Here is a 21,581-nt window from a genome sequence, read left to right as displayed (position 1 = left end):
TTCAATAAGTATTTGTTGAATGTTTAAATAAGTCTAAATACAGATGTTTTCACCATTATGTAGATGCTGCTGAAATGAGTAAAATACATAACTATCTAAGTTTAAATTATACTTTTGGTATATATTTCTCTCAATCAATAGGTACTCAGGCTGTAATGTTAGGAGCCTTTTTAAAAAAAACATTTAGAAGAGCTGGGCACCTGTGTGGTTCAGTCATTATACATCTCACTTTGACTCAGGTCATGATCTCACCGTTAGTGAGTTCAAGTCCCACATGGGTGAACTCAAGCCCCACCAGGTGAGACCCACTTCTCTCTCTCTCTCTCTCTCTCTCTCTCTCTCTCTCTCTCTCTCTCTCTCCCCCTCACTCACTTGGGTACTCTTGCTCTCTCAAAAATAAAAAAATAAAAAATAAAAAATAAAAAAACAACATCTTTAAAAAAAAAAAAGGCACTAAAAAGAGCCTTCAAAATTTCTACTTCTGGGGCACCTGGCTGGTTCATGGTGGAATGTACAACTCTTGATATTGGGGTTGTGAGTTTGAGCCCCAAATTGGGGGGAGAATTTACTTAAAAATAAAACATTATAGAAAAAAGAATTTCCACTTCTGGCCTTGTATAGATTAAACTTTTTGAATAGCCTTCCTGACTAAAACAACTAAAATGCTAGATGCTAGATTAAATGTAATTTTTAATTTTAAAATTCACAGATGAACTGACATACACAAGTGCTCTATCATTACTCTTTAATTTCACTCCTACGTATGTACTCTGAAGAAATTCTTGTACTTGCAGAAGACATTTTATATACTCTCTTGTGTATATGATACCTTTTTCAGATTATAAGGTTATTCATTCTATGCAGATTACAAAAAGAATGAGGTAGATAAAGGATGTATGTACCAACAGGGGAACATATTCAACTCACATTAAGTGACAAACATGTAGAACTCAAGAGTATAATCCCATTTTAATAAAAATATTAACGTGTCCCTTGAAATAAATCTGAACAATATACACTAAAATGTGAACACTGGTTATCACTGGCATGGTTTTCATTTCAAAATTATATGTGTCTTTGATGTTTTGATATTTTCAATAACCTCATTTACTTTTGTGGTCAAAAATCAGTAAAGTTTTTTTTTTTTATGTATAGAAAACTTTTAAATAGAGAAATAATTTTTCTGGAAAGTTTGTTTCCCCTTTTGCAAACTGAAGAAAGTTTGCTGAAGACCCCCAATTCTGTAAAGAAGAATTTGTAAGGGCAGAAAGTTTAAAATAGGAAGGGCTTCCAGGTCCCTTTAATGGGATAGAGAGTGAATAGGGCCTAGTCAGTCACCAGGGCTTACCAGCAGACCTGCTTGTTCCCTGCCACTCTCTACCTCCTGCTCAAGAGGGCAATACAAGTCTTGGCCAGCTGCCCTCCAGTCCTGCCCCATTGTTCCCAGACGACTGAACATCTGGCTGTTAAGCCAAAAACCAACAATGTCCTAACTTCCTGAGTAAACACCTGTGAACGAAGAGAAGACATAGTTGAGTCAGAGCAAGTGCTCAGGGGCACAGTAGGGCAAAGAACAAGGCAAAGGAGTTGGTAGGGGATAAGGAAAAATTGGATCTTATTCTGGGCTTGCCACTGAATTGCCCTTTCTCCCTCTGGCCTCTAGAATTTTCCATTGCAAATGGTGGGGCTTCTTGCACTCTAGAGCTTGGAAAAGCATGGATAGAAGGGGGTTCTATGACCCCAGAAATTCAGCTTATCACAGGGGAAAAACACCAGGCTTTTGCACATGCTGCACCCTCGGCCTAGAACATGTCCCTCCATCTTATCCTGCACAGTGTTTATTCATTCTTCAAATTTCAAGTTATGCACCCTTTTCTTTTCTCCAACTCCCACCACCCCACCTTCGCCACCCTCCAAGAAGGGCTTAGAGGCCTCTCTGCTCCCACAGCTGGTGCTTCCCTTAGCCACCTCTATCCCACTCCAACAATTGCGTGTTGGTCTTTCCCAGTGGAATTTAAACTGATGAAGTTAGGGACCATGATTATCTTACCCCTGTCTCTCTAGTATCTAAATACTCCTTAAGTACAGTATTCATAAAATGTTTTCATAAGTGGAGGAATAAAAATTGAAGGAATGGCAAAGTGGGCAAGTGACAGAATCCCTCCACTTGTCTGGAGTGTGGTTCTCAGCAGCCTAAGGAAGTGGCCTCCAGGGCGAAGGAAAGCAGCAGGGACATTTATCTTCCTTTCATCTCCTCCCCAGTTCCCTACATTCTTTCATCATCTTACCCCTTCCTCCCACCAACCCCCCCCCACCCCCCCCCAATCTCTACATCTAATTTGGTGTGAGCTTCAGCTCCCTCTACTGGCCAGACTTCAGTGCCGCAGGGAGCCAAGCCCAGGTACCCTGGCTTATTTCATTCTTCCCTCTGGGGAGACGGTTCTATTCCCTCCTCTACTTTGGGGTTCATGAGGGACTGGAACATGAAGGCAAAACAGGCTAGTCAGCACACTGGAAGTTTCCAAGGTCTGAGCGCACACTTCCCCATCCCTGACTACAGGGGCACTTCCCTCACATCCTCACCTCATGCTCAGTTTCCTGGAGTCTCTACTCCCAAATTCCTCCTACTCCAGCTAATTCACAGAGATGTTGATTTCTGGAGCCCTTGGCTGATACATCAGCTCTGACTGTGGAAGAAAGATCCCAAGATGAGTTGGGAATAGGCAGAGACAGAGCAGAGAGAAAGGGACCCAGAAAGTGAAAGGATATAAACCCACACTGAGACAAAGATCAAGGTTGAAAAAGCCCACCAAATTGTCATCAGACCTTTCCAATCCCATGGGTTGATAAACTAGGGCCCTTGCCCTATAAAGAAAGATTTCCCTCACCCCTTCGGTGTACCTGTGTCAGTGAGGAGCTAAGGGGAGTGATTGTGTTCAGGCTTAATAGAAATATTAGACTTTAGGGATAATTCCTGGTCAAGAAGGTCCTCCCCACTCCTGCCCTCTTCTCCTGAGAGGGCCCATCCTGCGGCTTACATCTTCAGTGTCACCACTAAGTGAGTACTCTGGCTCCAGTCCCTTCTCAGGGATGTTCCTTTCCTTCTCTGGCATCAGCTCGTCCAGCCAAAGGAGTTCCTGTGGTGAGAAGACCCACTCCAGTGCCTTTCGGACCCCCACCAGGCCCAGCAACTGCAGGGATGCAAATAAAACCCAGAGCTGTCAGCAATAGCAGCAGAAACATGAACTACAGTAACATTCGTTGAGCACTTCCTATGTACTAGACACTGTGTATTGTTTCACTTAATGCTAACACATTCCTACGAGGTAGATATAATTGTTCCCATTGTATAGAGAAAGAAACTGAGGCCTTGAGAGTTTAGAAACTTCTCAGAAGTCACATAGCTGGGATGTGGTTGGTCCTACTACAAAGCCTATGGCTCTTAACTTCCTCAGAGCGTAAGAATAAGGCCAGAAGCCACCTGTGTTATCACCTCACTGAGTAATAAAAGTGCCTGTATTGCCTCTCCCAGGACCTCAGTTTTCTTTTGGACTTTATATTCCTGCTTGTGGTTGATCAGCCCAAAAAGGTTAGAAAAATGGAGTTGAATCAGGTATCCCAAGACTAACCTATCTGTAGGCAGCTCTCGGCCATCTTTCTTTGTCCTAAAACTCCCAACCAGAGCTAGGGCAAGTGAGAGGGGAATGTCTTTCTCCTGTGGAGGCTTTGGCCACCATCCCAGGCTCAGAGTCTCCCAGGACCCCCAGGACATTACCCAACCTTGCCCCAAGTTACCATGAGGGGGAAGATGATGGCTGCAGGAGTAGATTTGATTATCCAAAGCAGACCCAGGCAGGCAAGCTGGATAGCTGTGAAGAGGTGGACCCTGCTCAGAGGCACATGTCTCAAGAGGAGGAGGTCTGGCTGGTGTTTTGCTGGCATCAATAATAGCTGTACCCTCTTTGTGAACTAGGGGAATAAGAGGAGGAGAGCAGGGTGTTCAACCTGGAGGGTGTCACTGTTAGCTGTCCAAGTCCAGCGGGAGTGGGAAGTCAGAAGGCTCCCTTGGCGCCCTCCCCATTCAGAGCCTGGCATCAGAGTTCCTGAGCCCAGGAGAGACAGGAAGAGGAGAGGAGAGGACTTGGCAAGTATAAGCAGAAGGCACCAGCAGGAAAGAAGAGGAGGAGTGAGACTGCTTGGTGATTCTAATGGGCCCACCTGGATGCTGCTAATCGCTGCCACTCCCATGTACAGGAAGATTCCATAGAGCACAGGCATCGGGATGAACTGGTAGAAAAAAAGTAGAGAGCAGGCAAAGGAGTCCACTTCTGCTAGCTGCCCAGACCCACACTCCCCCACCTCCACCCCCACCCCAGCCTTAGGCTCCAACCCCAGCCTCCAGCATCCACACCTAAGCCGACCCAAGTCTTTCTCTTCCTTTCCCACTTTGCATGCCTGATACTGAAGCTTCAAGATGGTCAGATGAGGTAAATTTTATAATTTCCATTTCACAAAAGGGGGAAATGGGTTTCAGAGAGATTAAGTTAACTTGTCCACTCCCTGGCCTACTTCTCCTATCTTATCTATCACTTTCTTCTTCGCTCCCTCTGTTCCTGCTATATGGCTTCCTTTCCTTCTCTCAATATGCCGAGGTTTATTTCTATCCTTTGCAAGGCCTTTGCTTTGCTTTGCTATTTCCCTCTACCTAAAATGTTCTTCCTTGACTTCCTTCTCACTACTCAGGCTTCTCACTGCTCATCTCTTGAAACCCCAGAAGTGGTGGGGTGTCTTGACACCTTTCAATCTAAAGTAGACCCCTGGCACTCTTAATCACCTTACGCTCTTATATTTTTCATTAGAAGTAATCACTATTTGAAATTTTCCTGTTTTATTGTTTTAATTTTTTTTTCTGTCTCTTCTCACCAGACTTCAAGCAGTGGATGGTCTCTTTTGATCACCACTATATCCTCAGTCTTTGGAACAGTGCCTAGCATATGGTTTATGCTCAGTAAATATCTGCTGAATGAGAGTCACCTAGTTAGCAAGCAGCCAATCCAGTCTATCTGGCTCTTTCAACTACTCTACTCTCACCCAGCCTCCATGACCTTTCCCTCCCCAAACCTTTCCTCCCTGGTGACTCTTGTATGCCATTCTCCGTGTCCTCGCCTTAGCTTGTTGAACCTTTCTACGATTACTTATTACTTAATTTTTGTTCATGTGTGTATGTTGCTGATAGGGGCTTGGCTCCATATCTCTTTTCAATACTCCTGCCTCCCCTTCCTCCCTGCCACTTCTCCCAAGTGCCTAGCAGAGCCTTGCACATGGCAGGTGTTCTATAAACATCTGGTAAGGGAGAAGTGAAGGGGTTTTTCTCAAGGTTTTCCTGGGATGTGATGATCACACTGTTAGTCTGAGGTTTGTTGGCAGGCTGGAGCAAGACTGCCATACCTCTTGGCCCATAGGGGATGGTAGCGTGCCCATACCCGGCTCCACTGGGTAGAAAACCCACCAGGTAAGAGTTTGGATTCTCAGATCTGAGAAACTAGCTCTTTTGGTGGCCTTTTGTAAGCTACTTAATCTCTTTAAACTTCAGTTTCCTTGGGGCACCTGGGTGGCTTAGTTAGTTAAGCGTCCAACTCTTGATTTCGGCCCAGGTTGTGATCTCACACTTGTCAGATCCAGCCCTGCGTTGCACTCTGAGCTGGGCGTGGAGCCTGCTTAAGATTCTCTCTCTCTCTCTCTCTCTCTCTCTCTCTCTCTCTCTCTCTCTGTCAAAACAAACAAGCTTCAGTTTGCTCATTGGTGAAGTATGTATGTCTCTCAGGGTTCACGTGAGGATCAAATGAGACCAAGTGTGGAGAAAACTTAACACAGTGCCTAGTGCACAGTAAGTATTTAGCCAGTGTCAGTTCTTGCTGTATTTGTTATTATTACTGCCCTGCCCCTGATGCCAGCCTAACAAAGGTACCTTCAGTACAGGTGCCAGGAAGATGGAGGCTCCTGTGAGGATGAACACCACCAGGCCTGTCAGCCTCTGCTCCCTGTGGGGTGAGGGAAGAGTTAGCTAGGGGCTGGGAGAGCCCCCAGGGTGCCTGGCTTGGAGATGCTGACCAGACGCCACTACAAGGCACGGGCAGGAGGGAAGTGGAGAGAGCCCTTCCCCCCCCCCCCCCCCCCCAGTAGTAGCCTGGCAGGGAGGGGGCCTTAGCATTATGTGCAAAATTGGTGGAAAGGAAGGGGCAGGGCACTTGAGCTGGGATGTTCCAGGCCTCTCCGTCAGCTCAAGCTCATAGTTGCTCTTTGTTTTTATTTTTTATTTCGGTGCAACGTTAGCGATTTTTACACTGCCATAAAAACTTTCATTTCACAGTTTCAAAGTTGATTTCACAAACTTTCCACGGATTGTATTTCCAACGGTTAGAAAATTGTTTTTGTGACAGTAACTTTGTAACATCAGTGAGGCACTCCTACCTTGCGGGGCGGGGGGGGGGGGGGGGGGGGGCAGGGGGGGGTGGTTTGTTAGGTGGCACCTCACCCTCCCTTGGCCCTGGCCGCCTCTGCCTTTGTGTCCATGAGGCTCCTCCCACGGGCCCTCCCACACCCATGGCCAAGGAGAAGAGGGAAGACCTGACATGCCCATCTCAGCCCGGAACCCACCCATTCACCCCACTGCAGTGCTTATGGAGTAGTGAGAGAGCCCTCTGGAGGCTTAGAATTTAAGCTGTCCAAATCACTCTGCCTTGTACTCCCCTACACCACCTTACTGACGGATCTCTCACTCTGGCCTCCTCAATATTGGCCTCACCTGATGCCCAGGAAGCTGCGGGGTTCCCCCAGGACACAAGCTGTGCTCTCTCTCCGAAGACTGTCCATATGGGCCAGGGAGATGACTGTGGCTGAGACATACCAGGGCAGCCCAAGCACTGATGTGAGCAGCAGCAGCACAGCCACACAGAAGAGGTCCAGGTGGAAGCCAGCTCCCTTCTGCAGGTAGTGGTGGAGCATCGAGGATGAAACTAAGCCAGATCTGGGCTCTCTGTCCTCTGGAGTGGGAGAGGGAGGGCCTGGACCCCACCCTGGAGTTTCTGTACCTTGGTCTAGGGGCCTCTGGTCCTACCCAGCAGGTCTTACCCGCAGTTTATATTCGGCACGGTTGAGGATGACCGCTGTGATCTGCTGGTCCATGAAGATGAGGATAGACAGCAGCAGAGCAGGGAGGGCGGCTGCCACACTCAGCCACCAGGGGTTGGCTCCAAAAGGTGACACCAGCCATCCACGCCCAGGGAGTGTGGGCTGGGAGAGGGCATTCCGTGGACAAGTTAGAGAGGGTCTCCCAAGAGCACCTCACCTGCACACCCCGGCTTTGGCATTCCTCCATAACCCCCAACCCCCTTACCCCAGTTCCAAGACCCTGGGTGGTAGGTGGGAGCAGTACGTGTGCATGTACAACTGGTTGAAAGCATTCCAGTGCCTTAAAAGAGGGCAGAAGAAGGGGAACCAGCCTGGGAGTTGGGCTGGAGCCAGGGGCTCTGGATTTTGGTTCTCAGGTGCCCTCCCTCCCTGCAAGAGGAGGAGATGGTGGGTGAGGCCTGCCCACATTTCTTGATGTACAGAGCCCTCCTCCCTAGGCACCCCCCGCCCCCTACAACCAGGGTGGGGCGACTCAGGCTCAAACCTGCCTTGATCTGGGGCCAGGGCAGGGCTGGGTGTGTCTGCGTCTGCTCTGATTATAAGCGTCTGTGTCGGGGAGGGGACCCCAGTTGCCATCTCAGATTCTGAGCCCCTGAGGCTACCCCAGGTGGAGTCTCCCTGCTCTCCTGTCCTGGGGGAAGCTGGAGAGGAGGTCTCCAAATGCACAGGCAAAGTCTAGATGCTAAGTCCGTGCTAAGCCTTGTCCTGTGCGCTGCCGTGCCCTTGGGAGGAAGCTCCAGCTTTAGCAGATCAGAGCCGGCAAACAGGGGTGCAAAGAAGACAGTGCGGAGTAGTAGGGTGGGTAGGGCCAACCTATGACAACAATAAGTAACATTTTTTGAGATCTTGGTATGTGCCAGATGAGTGACTTACACTCATCTTCTGTGAACCTCAGAACAACTTACAGAGTAGCAGCTATTGTTATTTATTATTTCCATTTTACTGGTAAATAAATTGAGGCTCATTGATGAGAAATGTGGGTTGGCTTGCCTAAGGTCACACAGCTAGGAAGTGGCAGAACTGGATCTCGAGCCCAGGGCTGGCTGACTAGAACCCAACCTCTTAACCCCTAATTTATAATAATAACTCCCATGTTTTCTGTACCCACTGTGTTGGCAGCAACACCTCATTAATCCTCACAACAACTCTGTGAGGTCATTATTATTACTATTTGTATTTTATGAGCAAGGAAATGGAAGCTCAGAGGAAGAAAAGCATGGTATCCATTCATCTTCCTCCTCCAAAGTCCTGTCTGCTGGCCCTGCTCTCCCCTCTGTTCTACACTCCCAGCTCTCACCTTGAACTCGCTGGGCACCATGAGCTTTGGTGTGGCTAGACCCAGGAAGGAATCGAGGCTACAGCCCAGCAGCATGGCCAGGACTGAGGAGAAGTCACCGAGCACTTTGCGCACCTGGCCACACAGTGGACACTTGGTCAGGTTCAGGCCTCCCAGCCCCCTCCCTCTTTACCCTTTCCCATTCACAGACAGGGCCCAAGGCCAAGAGGCAGTACTCTCCCACAGACAGAGGTAACACTCACCACAGAGGGGAAGAAGCGGCTTGTCTTTACATGCTTGAGGGCCGTGGCTATGAGGAAAGAAGTAAGGAAGAGGAGGACAGAGAAGAAGGCGATGTCTGGGACTATATGACAGCCGGGACCACGAGGGTGGCCTCCCCGTCGGGCACACTCAGGTGGGGGCAGCAAGGAGGCATTGACCAGGCCTAGGTCCTGTATGGAAGGGTGTTCAGGTATGGGGTTATGGGTGGCAGAATAAACATTGACTGACACTCACTGAGACACCAAGGGCCCAGGATAGGAGGTCTCCAGCCACAGCAAATGTCTGGGCCTCTGTGAACTGTAAGGGTTTCCCTAGCCTGTGGGGAGGGAAAAGCCAGGAACCACTGACTTCTTTGGCTTCCACCATGTCTTTCCCAGGACTCTCCCAGGAACTGGCCCTCACCATGCTTGAGATGTCACCTCTGTCTTTTGGTTCTGTCTTCTTCCACTGAGACTCATTTCCTGGGAAGCAGAGAACAATTTGGGTATATGTGCCTCCTCTGGAAACCTTCTCCAGCCCCTCAGGAGCCTGATCTCATGGATCCAACTGAACCAGAAAGTTCTTAGTTCTGACTCATCTGTCTTCTGACCCTAAATGCTGTGCTCCTCAGGACATCTCCCAGTCCCTACCAATTCCTTACGTCTCTGTATCCCTGGTGCCCGGCATAGGACCAGCCAGAGCAGATGCCTAGCAAATGTTTGCTTAAAAGATGAGCACACCAATCTGTGGGTTTCTATCAGGACCAGAACTGGTTTTGCTCATGCCTAACACAGAGTCTGGCGCTCTTGAGAAGATATTTCTTCCCCATTCCTGCTGCTTCCTTGTGCAGGGGTATGTGCAAGTGTAAAACTCTGAGCTGCTCTCCCCCTCGGTCAGTCACTCAGACTAGGGGAAGAGCCGCAATTTATTTGATTGGTGAATTTGAGAGAAGGAATGGAGCATGCCTCTCCCTGTCCCTTCCTCTCCCCACTCTTGGGAATAAGCTGCCTGCCCTGTGCATGCAACTTAGCTCTGCCCTTCTGTGGCAAGACAGTCCCTGTCCAGGGCAGCCATGACTGGGTGGGTAAATCTATTTAATTTTGGTTTCATTGTTAGGAAGCCCGTTTCCCCATAGATATAAGCATGTTCTTCTATCAGCACTGTCAGAAATAAAGATGATATTGGGGCACCTGGGTGGCTCAGTCGGTTAAGTGTCTGACTTTTGGCTCAGGTCATGATCTCGTGGTTCGTGACTTTGAGACCATCTTGGGCTCTGCGCTGACAGTGAAGATCCTGCTTGGGATCCTCTCCCTCTCTCTCTGCCCTTCCCTGCTTGCTCTATTTCTCAAAATAAATAAATAAACTTAAAAAAAAAAAAAAGATAATACTGGGCCTGCTCTGTTACTTCTCAATGGATTCAAAACAAAAGTGGGGGGGGGGCGCCTGGGTGGCTCAGTCGGTTAAGCGTCCGACTTCAGCTCAGGTCACGATCTCGCGGTCCGTGAGTTCGAGCCCCGTGTCGGGCTCTGGGCTGGTGGCTCAGAGCCTGGAGCCTGCTTCCGATTCTGTGTCTCCCTCTCTCTCTGCCCCTCCCCCGTTCATGCTCTGTCTCTCTCTGTCCCCAAAATAAATAAATGTTAAAAAAAAAAAAAAGTGGGGAAGAGTGCTGCTGGTCATTGGGAAAGTATTCAGGATTTTGTTGAACTTAAACAAGGGGGACAGCAAGGGGACATCCCCTCCCCCTCCCACATCCTCCCCCATCTCTTCCAGCTCCGTATTCCCCTCACCCACCTCCCAGGTCTGGGTACTGGCAAAAGCAGCCGTAGGCAGGAGAGCCAGGGCTCTGGATGGGATAGGCACTGGTCAAGCTCAGCATTTTGCCCACAGCATCGTAGATGAAGATGAGGCTGATGAGGGCACAGAAGCCTTCTTCGGTGAAGCGGGTAAAGTAGCGTACCAGCACGCTGGCCTCTGTGGCCACTAGTGTCAGACAAAAGGTGGCCACCCAGATGCCCACCCATAGGCGGAAAGGCAGGTAGTCCAAGCTGTAATCTCTGGGGGAGTGAGACAGGCAGGGATTGCCAGGGCTGTTCTGCTCCCCACCTACCCCAGGTTAGGTACCCCTGGAGCCAAACAGACAGCTCCCTCCCTTCCCTATTGACCCAGCCAGGATCAGGCCAAGAGTGCAGCTAGTGAGGGTCTGATGAGGGTGGGGGCGTTCTCCTACCTGCTGAAGGAGAAGAGCAGGCGTTCAAAGACCAGCACTGGCCCCGTGCTGCTGAGGATGGTGAGGGGCTGGCCAGCCATCAGGCAGAAAGCAGCTCCAGCCACTGCAGTGCCCAGAAAACTTTCCAGCACCCCCTAGAAGCCGGCAGAGGACCCTGTCAGCACAGGACACCGGAGTCCTCAGTACAGCCACCCAAGCTTCCAGGGAGCCTCCACGGCCCACCCATTGCCCCAGGGGTAGCTAGCAGAATACTGAAACTTGTGCCTGCCCCCCCTCACATCTCCCGATTCACCTGAGCACCATCGGTGGCTTCCCCCAGCAGACCCCCAAAAGTGATGGCGTTAGTGATGGTGGCCAGGTAGATGTAGAGCACAGCCGAGAAGCACTGGGGATGCAGCGCGTCCAGGAAGTCACTGGTGTACCACAAGGCCTTCCGACGCACATCCTGGACAAGGCCCCCAAACAGCCTCCCACCCATGGTTTGTCAGTGACCCAAGTGCCCACACCCCACGCCCCTATCCCTGCTACCTTCCCTGTGACTGGCTGAGCCCCTCCATCGTGAGCATACACCTCTGTGCCCCTGTGACCTCTCTCCCCTCCCAGGACCCTTACCCCTGCTCTCACCCAGCTCACCTCACCTGCCTGTCCGCTGTAACTCTGGGCTGGGCGCCTGTGGCCAGTGACCATGTCTGTCCTCAGCCAGGGCCCCATGCTGGGCAGATGGGCCCTTGACCTCCCTCAGTTGTGAGAGGAGCCTGAAGAGAAGGGGAACCCAGGTTGCCTGAGGATCTCCAACCAAAACGTGACTGGGCCTGCTGCCTCCTGGTGGCCGCTCTTATCTCTGCCAGCAGACCCTGAATCCAAAGGTAAGTATCCCTTTCCTGGGATCCCCTCCCCTCCTCAACAGTGGAACTGGACCCAAGGTCTGTGGAGAAGAACCCCATATACCTTTTGTGCTGGGAAGGCAGACATTTGGGTGGGGCGATCCGGGCTGTCGGGTCCCACCGACCTGGAGGAAGCACTGTCACCTCCTCTAGGAAGGCATCCAAGGCTGCCAGAAGGTCATGAAGGCTGCTGGCCCGACGAACTGACCACTGGAATTGCTAGGGATAGGGGCAGAAAGGGGCAGTAAATGCCGATCTGGTCCTTTACACGAATCTTTACAATCTCAAAGCTAGACACAAGTCATTCAAGCATTCCTTCATTAATACATGCATGCAGTGAGTATTGGGGGCCTACCGTGTGCCAGCAGTGTCCTAGTTAAGGGGGCTACATTGGTAGTCAAGAAAACTTAAGTCCTCATGTGCACAGACACAAAGCCACACTCTGCCTCATTGCTGTATTCAGTCACATCTAGAGGCCACAGTGTGCACTCTCACTGGCAAAAGTCTGCGCGTGCGTGCACACACTCACACACGCACGCGCTTGCCTGCCCAGCTCACCCGGTCACTGAGGAGGACGGCCATGGCCCGGCCCATCTCATGATAGCCCCTTCCCAGTGTGGAGGGACCAAGGAGGAGGCAGAAAAACCTGAGGGAGGAACCAGGCGCCAGAGAAAATAAGAGACTGCTATCCCACAAGGCAGCCCTGACCTCTGACCTTCCTACCAGCCCCCATTCATACACTCATCATGTTCACACCTACTTTGCAGCCCTGACCACCACCCCCTCCCCAGACCCCTGAGCACCATCCCCACTCATGCCCCCTCAGAGAACTGAACCAGAGACTTCTCAACCACCTCCCCAGTAGAGATCCTTCTGGGCTCCAGGACCCCCGACTCCCCACAGCCTCACCTGCTGGGAAGGGGCACCTCAGTGAGGGGCCCCAACACCACTGGATCCCTCAGTCGTACAAAGGCCCCCAGGGGCCGTACCAGGAAGCCCAACTCTCCTGCCAGCACAGCCCCTGCCTCAGCCCCCGGAGGCAGCTTCCGTCTCAGAGGGTTCTGACGCTGGATGGGGGTTCAAGGAGACACATGGATGAGTGGTTACGTGGGAAGGCAGATTTTGGTGGGGTAGTGATTAATAATGAGGCCTGACTCCTCTCCCAGCCCTGCCCAAGGAAGGACCACAAACCTGTTCCTTCAGCGGGGCTTCCTCATTGTGAGAAGCCTCTCTTGGATGAGCAGACCCTTCAAAACATGATCAGGCAGCGAGTAAGAGTACAGGCTTTGGAGGTGGACACACCAGGGCTCCCTGACCAGGTTTACCCGTGATAAACTATGAAAACTAGAGTTCCCCTCATTGGGCTTCAGTTTTCTCATCACTAAAATGGGGCTAATTGTGGTACTGCCTCACCGGATGGTTGTGAAGATGAAATGAGAATATACTGCATGTAAAGCTCCTGGCACGGTGCCTGTCAAGAGCGTCCCTTCACAAAACTCTGGCCCCTCCATTCTTCTCCCCTCACCGTTACCTCCACTTCTCACCCACGAGGCCTGGGTTGAGGCCCCGGGTTGAGAGGTCTGAGCCAAGGTTAGGCTGCTCTTAGTCCAAGAAGCGCAGGGGGGATCTGGGACCCTCCCACCCAGGGCTTTTGGTCCTGGGCCCAGGGAGGGGCCTCTCACCCTGGCAGGGCCTGGTGCCTGTGGGCTGGATGAGATGCTGGGGTCTCTGCAGCAGTAAGGCCTGCAGCTGCCCTCTCAGCTCTGGGCTCAGCGACTCCACTCTTGTCACCTGTTCTAAAGAATAGAGATGGGCCTTCAACCCTCTCCTGAGAGCTCCCTGTCCCCACACTCTTCCCCTTTCCCCTCTGCCTGGCTCCCTTTCCCTTCTGGGAATCTCAGGAAAGTTGCTCCTCCATTCTGCTTTTCCATCTCCTCCCTGTGACAGGGACGGATAATCCCTAGGGTGCAGTGGGGTGAGCTCTGGAAAGTTCCAAGGCTTTGGGGGGAAGTCTTAGGGAAATGGCATAGCTACTCAGGCCCTCCCTGTACAGGCTCCCAGCATACCCACGAGTTCCAGGAAGCTCTGAGCTGGACAGTCCAGCAGCACAAGGCCCTCGGCCAGTAGGCTGCGGAGCTTCTGAAGGCTGGGCAGTGCCAGGGTGGGCACGTGAGGGACACTCCACCGGCCTGCACCCACCTCCAGCTTCTCCTCAAACAGCACCCACCTGTGGTGGAGAGGAATAGACTGTGTTATTGGGGCCATCTCTCCCAGGTCCAGGTTGTGGGAACACAGGAGATCCAGGGAAAGTAGAGCAATGGTGGGGGGGGGGGAGGCTGGGCCCAGTGGTGCATAGCATGCCCCTTCCTGGACATTCACCCCTCATCTGGGGTCTTGGGGAACTCAAAAGTAGACTGCAGAGAAAACTGAGCATCATGGAGGGTGAGGGCCTGAATTGGAGAGCACAGAGAGGAACTCTTAATTGGGGCAGAGCATCTCCCCAAACAGGAGGAGTCACCAGCCGGGGAAGGGGCAAGACCCCATAAAATTGCCCTGGGTCCCACTCACCTGCCTGTCTCTCTCCACTCCAGTGCCTGGGGCCAGCCCAGAAGTTCATTCAGCTGAATGAAGAGCAGAGGGTCCGTGGGTACCCCCCGATCCCCTCTGTCTGTGTCTGAGGTGCCGTCAGGGCTGGGGCAAGAGCCAGGGCCATTCTCCAGCTCTCCTGTGGGCACATTTTCACAAGCACTGGAGACTTCAAACTCTTCCTGGCCTGGCAGCTTCATCTTGGGGAGGCTTGCACAGACTCCCAGGGATGGTGCAGTCCTAAGTTTTGAGTCCTAGGTTTTGAGCCAGGGGCCCTCTGGCTGGCTGCATTTATAATGCACCCCCACCCTCCATGCAGCACAACACAAACAGAGCAGGGCCTGCTGACTCCAGAGCCAGCTGGGTAATCCCCTTTCTTGCTTGCTTTCCCCAGCCCTTGCTGCCCGAGAATGTTTGTAAGGCTAGCTTGATCTTTCCCAGGCTCTAAAGAAATGCCCAGCCTGGGGCAAAATTGTTGTGTGCATTTTCTGTGGGATCAGGTCTGACCCCACTGTGTTTTGTGTAAATTAACATGAGTAAGTCACTTGGCCTGGGTCTGAAGACTGAGACCATCAGATGATCCTGCCCCCTACTCTGTATCAGATACAAACACCACCACCCCCAGGACTGTTTTGGGTGTCACCAATACACCCTAAGGGCCCCTATTTGGATAAACAAATGTCTTAATGAGTAACTGGGGGTATAGAAGCCAGGCTAGATCGAGTAAGGGAGACAACAGGCAGAGTCCCCTCCCATTAAATGGGCTAATAATGGAAAGTGGAGACAGTTCATGGAGAACACAACGCCTGAGTCTTAAATTCCTTTGTTTGATCCTGGAAACTTTGCAATTTAGCTGGGTCCCTGGGGTCTGCCTCTGTAACCCAGACCCCCAGTGAGGATAGAGGAGCCAACTAGAGTGTGTGTATGGAGTTCCCAGGGCCAAAGGAGCAGAAGAAAATGTGGTCTATTGGCAAGTCCTCTTGGCTCTACCTTCAAAGTAAACCCAGCATCCAACCACATCTCCCACATCCTCCACTTCTACCCTGTTCCAAGCCACCACCATGTGTCACCTGAATTATCTCTATAGCTTTTAATCTCTTGCAATAATCCCCCTGCCTCCACTCTTCCTTGGCCGAAGTTCATTCTCTGCACAGCAGCCATAGGAATTGTTTTAAAAGGCAATCAAGCTATGTTACTCTTCTCAAACCTCACCCAATACATTCCTATTACTTCTAGAAGAAAAATCAAACTCCGTCATGACCTATAAAATCTGTAGTCTGGCCCTAGCCTACCTCCATGACCACATCTCGTACCATTCATTCTCTCTTGCTGATTCCTTTCTAGCTGTCCTGGTCTTTGTCTATTATGTAAAGCCTGTTCCTGCCTGGGGGTCTTCTAGTTCTCATCTCTGCAAGGGAAGTTTTCCTTCCAGATGGTTACATGACTGGATCCCTGTCACCTAAGTGTCATCTTAGACGTTACCTATTCAAGGAGACCTTTTTCTTTTTTTCCATCCAACCCTGTTTTTCCATCACATTTCTCAGTTTCATTTTCTTTCTAACAGTTATCACTACTAGTATCTGCCTCGTGTATTTGTCGTATATTGCCTGCACCTCCCCCCACCCCCCACCCCACCCCACACACCTACACACACACTGGAATGTACCGTTCACAGAGCAGGTATTTTACCTATCTTCTTCCCCGGGGCCCCCAGAGCAGGTACCTAACGGCACTCAATAAATTCTTGTTCAATGAGAGCATAGAAAGGGACGGGGGTGGGGAGGGGGGTTGGGGGGGAGGGTGCTGGGAAATAAACGCGTTTCTCCTGGAGGCCACACGAGGGCGCTGCTCCCCGCGGACAGGATCGCTTGGTCCACTAGGCTGCAGGGTTTGCTTCCCCAGTGGACTTGCCAGGGCGATGAGGTGACAAGAGGAAAGGGAGGGGTCCTTAATGCTCCAACATTCCCTGGATTGGCCCGGCGGGATGGGATGTGGGAGCCGCGCAACAAGGATGGAGAAAGAGGGCCAATCGTGCTCTTTTGAAAGTGGGTTAAACCCTCCACTAGATACATGGGACACCCCTCCTCCCTGGGAAATGGGACTTGGGCTGATGACCCTTCCCACCAACCCCAAGTCTGGACTTGGAGCGATTTGCCCCAAGTCCAAGGAGGTCCCAAGATAGGAATGGAGTGAGTCATTATATTACCATGTGGAAACCGGGTGCTGAGTCTGAGGTGGGAGTTGGTTTCAGCCCCAGGAAGAATAGAAACTGGCCTAGGGCCTGAGAGGGCCTGGAATCCCTGTGACCATCCCCTTCAAGAATGTGCCCCAACCTCAGAGCAAGTGACTCAGGAGAGCCTGAGGGGGGACAGGAACAGGGACCTCTTGCACATAGCCTCCTTTCCCATCCCCATTCCTGCCAAAGTTCAGAGGGTCTGCCCTTGCCTTCTCTGTGACCCTAACTACCCTACTTCTCAAGGCTGCCTGCAGTAGAGGGTCACCATGCCTCCACTCTCCCAGGGCCCCACTCCTACCTTTGGGTCCCGAGTGGCCTGAGCTGTGTGGGTGGGTGAGGGGTGTGAGTGAGAACCTGCAGGTCTATCTGTGGGCACCAGTTGTCTCCAAGGCAGGGTTCAGAGGAAGTATGCTATATGGGTGAGCAGCCTTGCCTGTGGGCACTGGAAAATACCCTGATCCAGGAATCCCAACACTGGGTTCTCATCCTGGCTCAGTCACAGATTTATTAGGTGTTCTTGACCAAAGCCCTTCCCCTTTCTAGCGTGTTTTCTTTGTATAAACTGAGACAGTTGGGGTAGATGATTTCCAAGGTTCAAAGCATACCTTTATGCAATACTCTGAGCTGAACCTGGAGGGGATGGAGTGGTGTCATGAACAGACTGCCTTGGTGTAAATCCAGACTTGGTCACTTTCTAACAAGTGGAGAAGAGATTTGTCACTGCAGAACCTTAGTTTTCCTATGAGCAAATGGGGAATAATAAAAGGACCCATGCCTTTTAGGTTTTATTAAGTGAAACAATGCATGGAAATTAAGCCTAGCACATAGAACACACTATATGGAGGCCATTATTACTATATCTGTGAAAATAGTCACTCCCAGAGTGGGGAAGAAAGAAAATATATATTGAAATGTCAATTGAATCCAACCCTGTGTTCTAGGCACATTATCTCATGTAATCCTTGTAATCCTAAATAATCCTAAATAAGCTTTAAAAAAAAACTTTTAGTTTTTAAGAACTTTTTAATTTTTGACTATATATTTATCAGAGTCTATAGAATAAGAAATGAAGAAGTTGCAGGAAAAATAAAAAAGCTACAGAGAGGTCTTCAGCTGGACCTCACCCAGCTTTCCCCAATGGTAATATCTTACATAAAGATAGCACAATATCAAAATCAGGAAAATGACATAGGTACAATACTGTTAGCTAGACTGCAGGCCTTATTCAGATTTTACTTGTTCCTACATGCATTCATTTGTCTATGTGTATATCCATGTGTATGTATACATCCATGTATGTATGTATCCATTATAGTTTTATGAAAGTGTATCACATGTATAGATTCACTCACAACAAGCGGGGCAAGTTGCTCAACTTCCTTACACATTGGTTTTCTTGAACTACTGGGACCTCATCAAAATAAAAAACTTCTTCACAGTGAAGGAAACAATCAGCAAAACTAAAAGGCAACGAACAGAATGGGAGATGATATTTGCAAATGACATATCAGATAAAGGGTTAGTATCCAAAATCTATAAAGAACGTATCAAACTCAACACCCAAAAAACAAATAATCCAGTGAAGAAATGGGCAAAAGACATGAATAGACACTTCTCCAAAGAAGACATCCAGATGGCCAGCCGACACATGAAAAAATGCTCAACATCACTCATCATCAGAGAAATACAAATCAAAACCACAATGAGATACCACCTTACATCTGTCAGAATGTCTAACATTAACAACTCAGGCAACAAGAGATGTTGGCGAGGATGCGGAGAAAGACAATCTCTTTTGCACTGTTGGTGGGAGTGCAAGCTGGTGCAGCCACTCTGGAGAACAGTATGGAGGTTACCCCAAAAATTAAAAATAGAACTACCCTACAACTCAGCAAATTGCACTACTGGGTATTTATCTAAGGGATACAGGTGTGCTATTTCGAAGGGACATATACACCCCAATGTTTATAGCAGCACTATCAACAATAGCCAAAGTATGGAAAGAGCCCAAATGTCCATCAATGGATGAATGGATGAAGAAGAAGTGGTATATCTATACAATGGAGTATTACTCAGCAATCAAAAAGAGTGAAATCTTGCCATTTGCAACTATGTGGATGGAACTGGAAGGTATAATGCTAAGTGAAATTAGTCAGAGAAAGACAAAAATCATATGGCTTCACTCATATGAGGACTTTAAGAGACAAAACAGATGAACATAAGGTAAGGGAAACAAAAATAATATAAAAACAGGGAGGGGGATAAAACATAAGAGACTCTTCAATATGGAGAACAAACAGAAGGTTACTGGAAGCGTTGTGGGAGAGGGGATGGGCTAAATGGGTAAGGGGCACTAAGGAATCTACTCCTGAAATCATTGTTGCACTATATGCTACCTAATTTGGATGTAAATTAAAAAAAATAAAATAAAATAAAAAACCACATTGGTTTTCTTGTCTCTAAACTGGGGATGAACATACTATCTTCCTCAGAGGACTGTTGTGAGAACTAAATTTTTTTTTTAAGTTTAATTTTGAGAGAGACAGAGTGCGAGTGCAGGGGGGGCAGAGAGAGAGGGAGACACAGAATCTGAAACAGGCTCCAGGCTCTGAGCTGTCAGCACAGAGCCTGACACAGGGCTCAAATTCAGGAACAGCAAGATCATGACCTAGGGTAAAGTCAGACGCTTAACAGACTGAGCCACCCAGGTGCCTCAACTGTTGGGAGAATTAAATGAGATAATGTATATAAAGGGCTCAGAGCAGGGGCACCTGGGTGGCTTGGTTGGATAAGCATCTGACTCTTGATTTAGGCTCGGGTCATGAATTCACCGTCACATTGGGATCTGTGCTGACAGCTCAGAGCCTGCTTGGGATTCTCTCTCTCTCCCTCTCTCTCAAAATAAACAAACAAACAAACAAACATTAAAAAATAAATATCAAAAAATAAAGTGCTCAGAGCAATGCCAAAAATGTAGTGAGCACTCAGTAAATTTAAGTTGTTTTTTTTTTAGAAAAGGCATGTTTTGAAATGACTTACAATACATAAATAATTCATGTTTTTTAAATTCCTATTTGTTGTAGAAAAAACAGCAAAAGCCCATATGCATAAAACATAACACATTTTCACAATGCCCTTACCCCAAAATAACCACTGTTAATAATTTTACTCACGCCGCCAATATGAGGCACATTTCATTATTCCCACTTTATTATAAGAACAGTGAGGCTCAGAAAGTTTAAGCCATTTGCCATAGCTACTGAGTGAGGAGCTGATATTTAACGCAAACTCTTGCCTCCAGGCGCTCCCAGCTGGGGGTGGCAGACTGGTGCAAGATTAACACTGACCCAGGGCTGCAGGGCTGCCCCCCTTCCCCCTGGGGAGCAGTATCCACTGGCTTCTGACTGCTTCCAGCACTGTCTTAGCACCTCTCAGGTCACCTCTATGAGTTTTCACCATGGCCCCTGGAGGTAGGTATCCGTCTGAATAAGGAAACTGAGCCTCAGAGGTACCTTGGCCAAAGTCATAGCTGCGGGCTAGTGGGCCAGGGTTCAGGAAGGGGTCAGTTGCATGCCTCAGCCCGAGTTCCAAAGCCTATGCTCTGAGGGATTCAGACAAGATGCTAGCAGAACTTGTGTGGAGGGAGAGTCTCTCCAGTTGGAGGTCTGGGCTTCTCTGATCCTGGAGCTGGTGCCCTTCCCTGATACGCAACTTGACCCCAGACCACCCAGATCCAGCCAACACTTGGAGTGGGCCCTGACAGTTGGATCCTGCTTCTACTCCTCATCTCCTCATAATGCCCACTCTCCATCTGGAGTAGAGGGGTGAGGGCGTTTGAAGGAGAGGAGGAAGAGGTATCAGAGAGACTGAGTCTGCAGCACAAAAGCACCTGCACCTGCCCTAAATTGCTCTGTCTCAGGCTTTTCAGGCCCCCCGAGATTTCCAGACTCGGGAAGTGTTGGGAAGACAACTGCAGGTATGTGATTTTTGAGCTTCACATTAATTATTTATGCTCCCCTTACTTACAGCAAAGATTTAAAGACAATAAAAGACATAGATACAAGTAAATATTTAAAACACGATCCCTCATAATGAAACCAAATTGGAGAAGAAAGAAATAGTTCTCCTCAAAATTCTAGGCTAGAGATAATCATTGCAGCTGAGAATCAAAACTTAATTGTGAGCTTCCTGGAGGTGGAGGCAAAAAGGGAACACATGAATTCCACATTTGTCATTATCTAATAAAAGGAAGGAGCTATGCCAGATGGTCATGAGAGTCAAAATTTCTAACATTCAACTACAAGAGGAATTCATTACACCTTATTCAGGCAATGGCCAGGGACCTTATATGTAATAGTATCTAGAACAGCAGTTTTACAAAGGATACATAGAAGCTTCTCATGTGACTACCTCTGGTTTCAGTGGTCCTCAATCCTTTCAGAATCAATTTTTTTAGAGCCAGTACGGTAACATTCCTTTACTATCCTGAAATAAAGTTCACAGAGAATATGGCATCTACACATTTACTTTTTTCTCTTTTGTAGAAATCTGTCCATGTTAACATTTTGATGTATTTTTCCAGGTTTTTTTCCTATACGTAGGTTTTGAAAAGTATTTTTATTTTTTTGAGAAAGCAAGAGAGAGTGTGAGCAGGGGAGGGTCAGAGAGAGAGGGAGACACAGAATCTGAAGCAGGCTCCAGGCTCTGAGCTGTCAGCACAGAGCCTGACACGGGGCTCGAACTCACAAGCTGTGAGATCATGACCTGAGCCAAAGTCAGACGCTTAACCAACTGAGCCACCCAGGTGCCCCCGGTTTTCAAAAGTATTTTAAAATAATTATAGAGGGGCGCCTGGGTGGCTGAGTCCGTTAAGGGCCTGACCCTTGGTTTGGGTTCACGTCATGATCTCATGGTTTTGTG

The 21,581-nt window shown here is 49.2% G+C and overlaps 1 protein-coding gene and 1 long non-coding RNA gene across 11 annotated transcripts in view; one reads left to right on the top strand and one right to left on the bottom strand.

Moving 5' to 3' along the window:
• LOC102899826 overlaps window positions 1–9,921 on the top strand; it is a 34,793-nt gene extending 24,872 nt beyond the window's left edge. The window contains exon 3 of the long non-coding RNA XR_002158729.3: window positions 6,817–9,921. This is a non-coding gene — a long non-coding RNA (uncharacterized LOC102899826). The remainder of the gene's footprint in view (window positions 1–6,816) is intronic.
• Window positions 945–14,851, bottom strand: SLC4A9 (solute carrier family 4 member 9). Of its 10 annotated transcripts, none has more exons than XM_045059979.1 (23): window positions 14,408–14,847; window positions 13,906–14,066; window positions 13,522–13,635; window positions 13,031–13,086; window positions 12,749–12,906; window positions 12,398–12,485; window positions 11,904–12,058; window positions 11,594–11,710; window positions 11,248–11,422; window positions 10,956–11,089; window positions 10,520–10,782; window positions 9,152–9,210; window positions 8,731–8,919; window positions 8,489–8,602; window positions 7,397–7,471; window positions 7,132–7,293; window positions 6,806–6,984; window positions 5,969–6,041; window positions 4,219–4,287; window positions 3,796–3,969; window positions 3,039–3,137; window positions 2,584–2,687; window positions 945–1,509 (listed from the first exon to the last, which is right to left on the bottom strand). In XM_045059979.1, the coding sequence occupies exons 1-22, from the start codon at window positions 14,623–14,625 to the stop codon at window positions 2,634–2,636; spliced, it is 2,886 nt and encodes a 961-aa protein (XP_044915914.1). In that variant the 5' UTR covers window positions 14,626–14,847; the 3' UTR covers window positions 945–1,509; window positions 2,584–2,633. The 10 variants fall into 10 exon arrangements, with proteins under 10 accessions (XP_044915914.1, XP_023111581.2, XP_023111584.2 ...); XM_023255813.2 differs by having other exon boundaries at window positions 3,039–3,191; window positions 14,408–14,845; XM_023255816.2 differs by lacking the exon at window positions 7,397–7,471 and having other exon boundaries at window positions 3,039–3,191; window positions 14,408–14,843.
• Window positions 14,852–21,581: the final 6,730 nt, after the last annotated feature.

The sequence above is a fragment of the Felis catus genome, chromosome A1 (assembly GCF_018350175.1).
Source record: "Felis catus isolate Fca126 chromosome A1, F.catus_Fca126_mat1.0, whole genome shotgun sequence".
Classification (NCBI taxonomy): domain Eukaryota; kingdom Metazoa; phylum Chordata; class Mammalia; order Carnivora; family Felidae; genus Felis; species Felis catus.
This window is presented reverse-complemented; position numbering and strand designations above follow the sequence as displayed.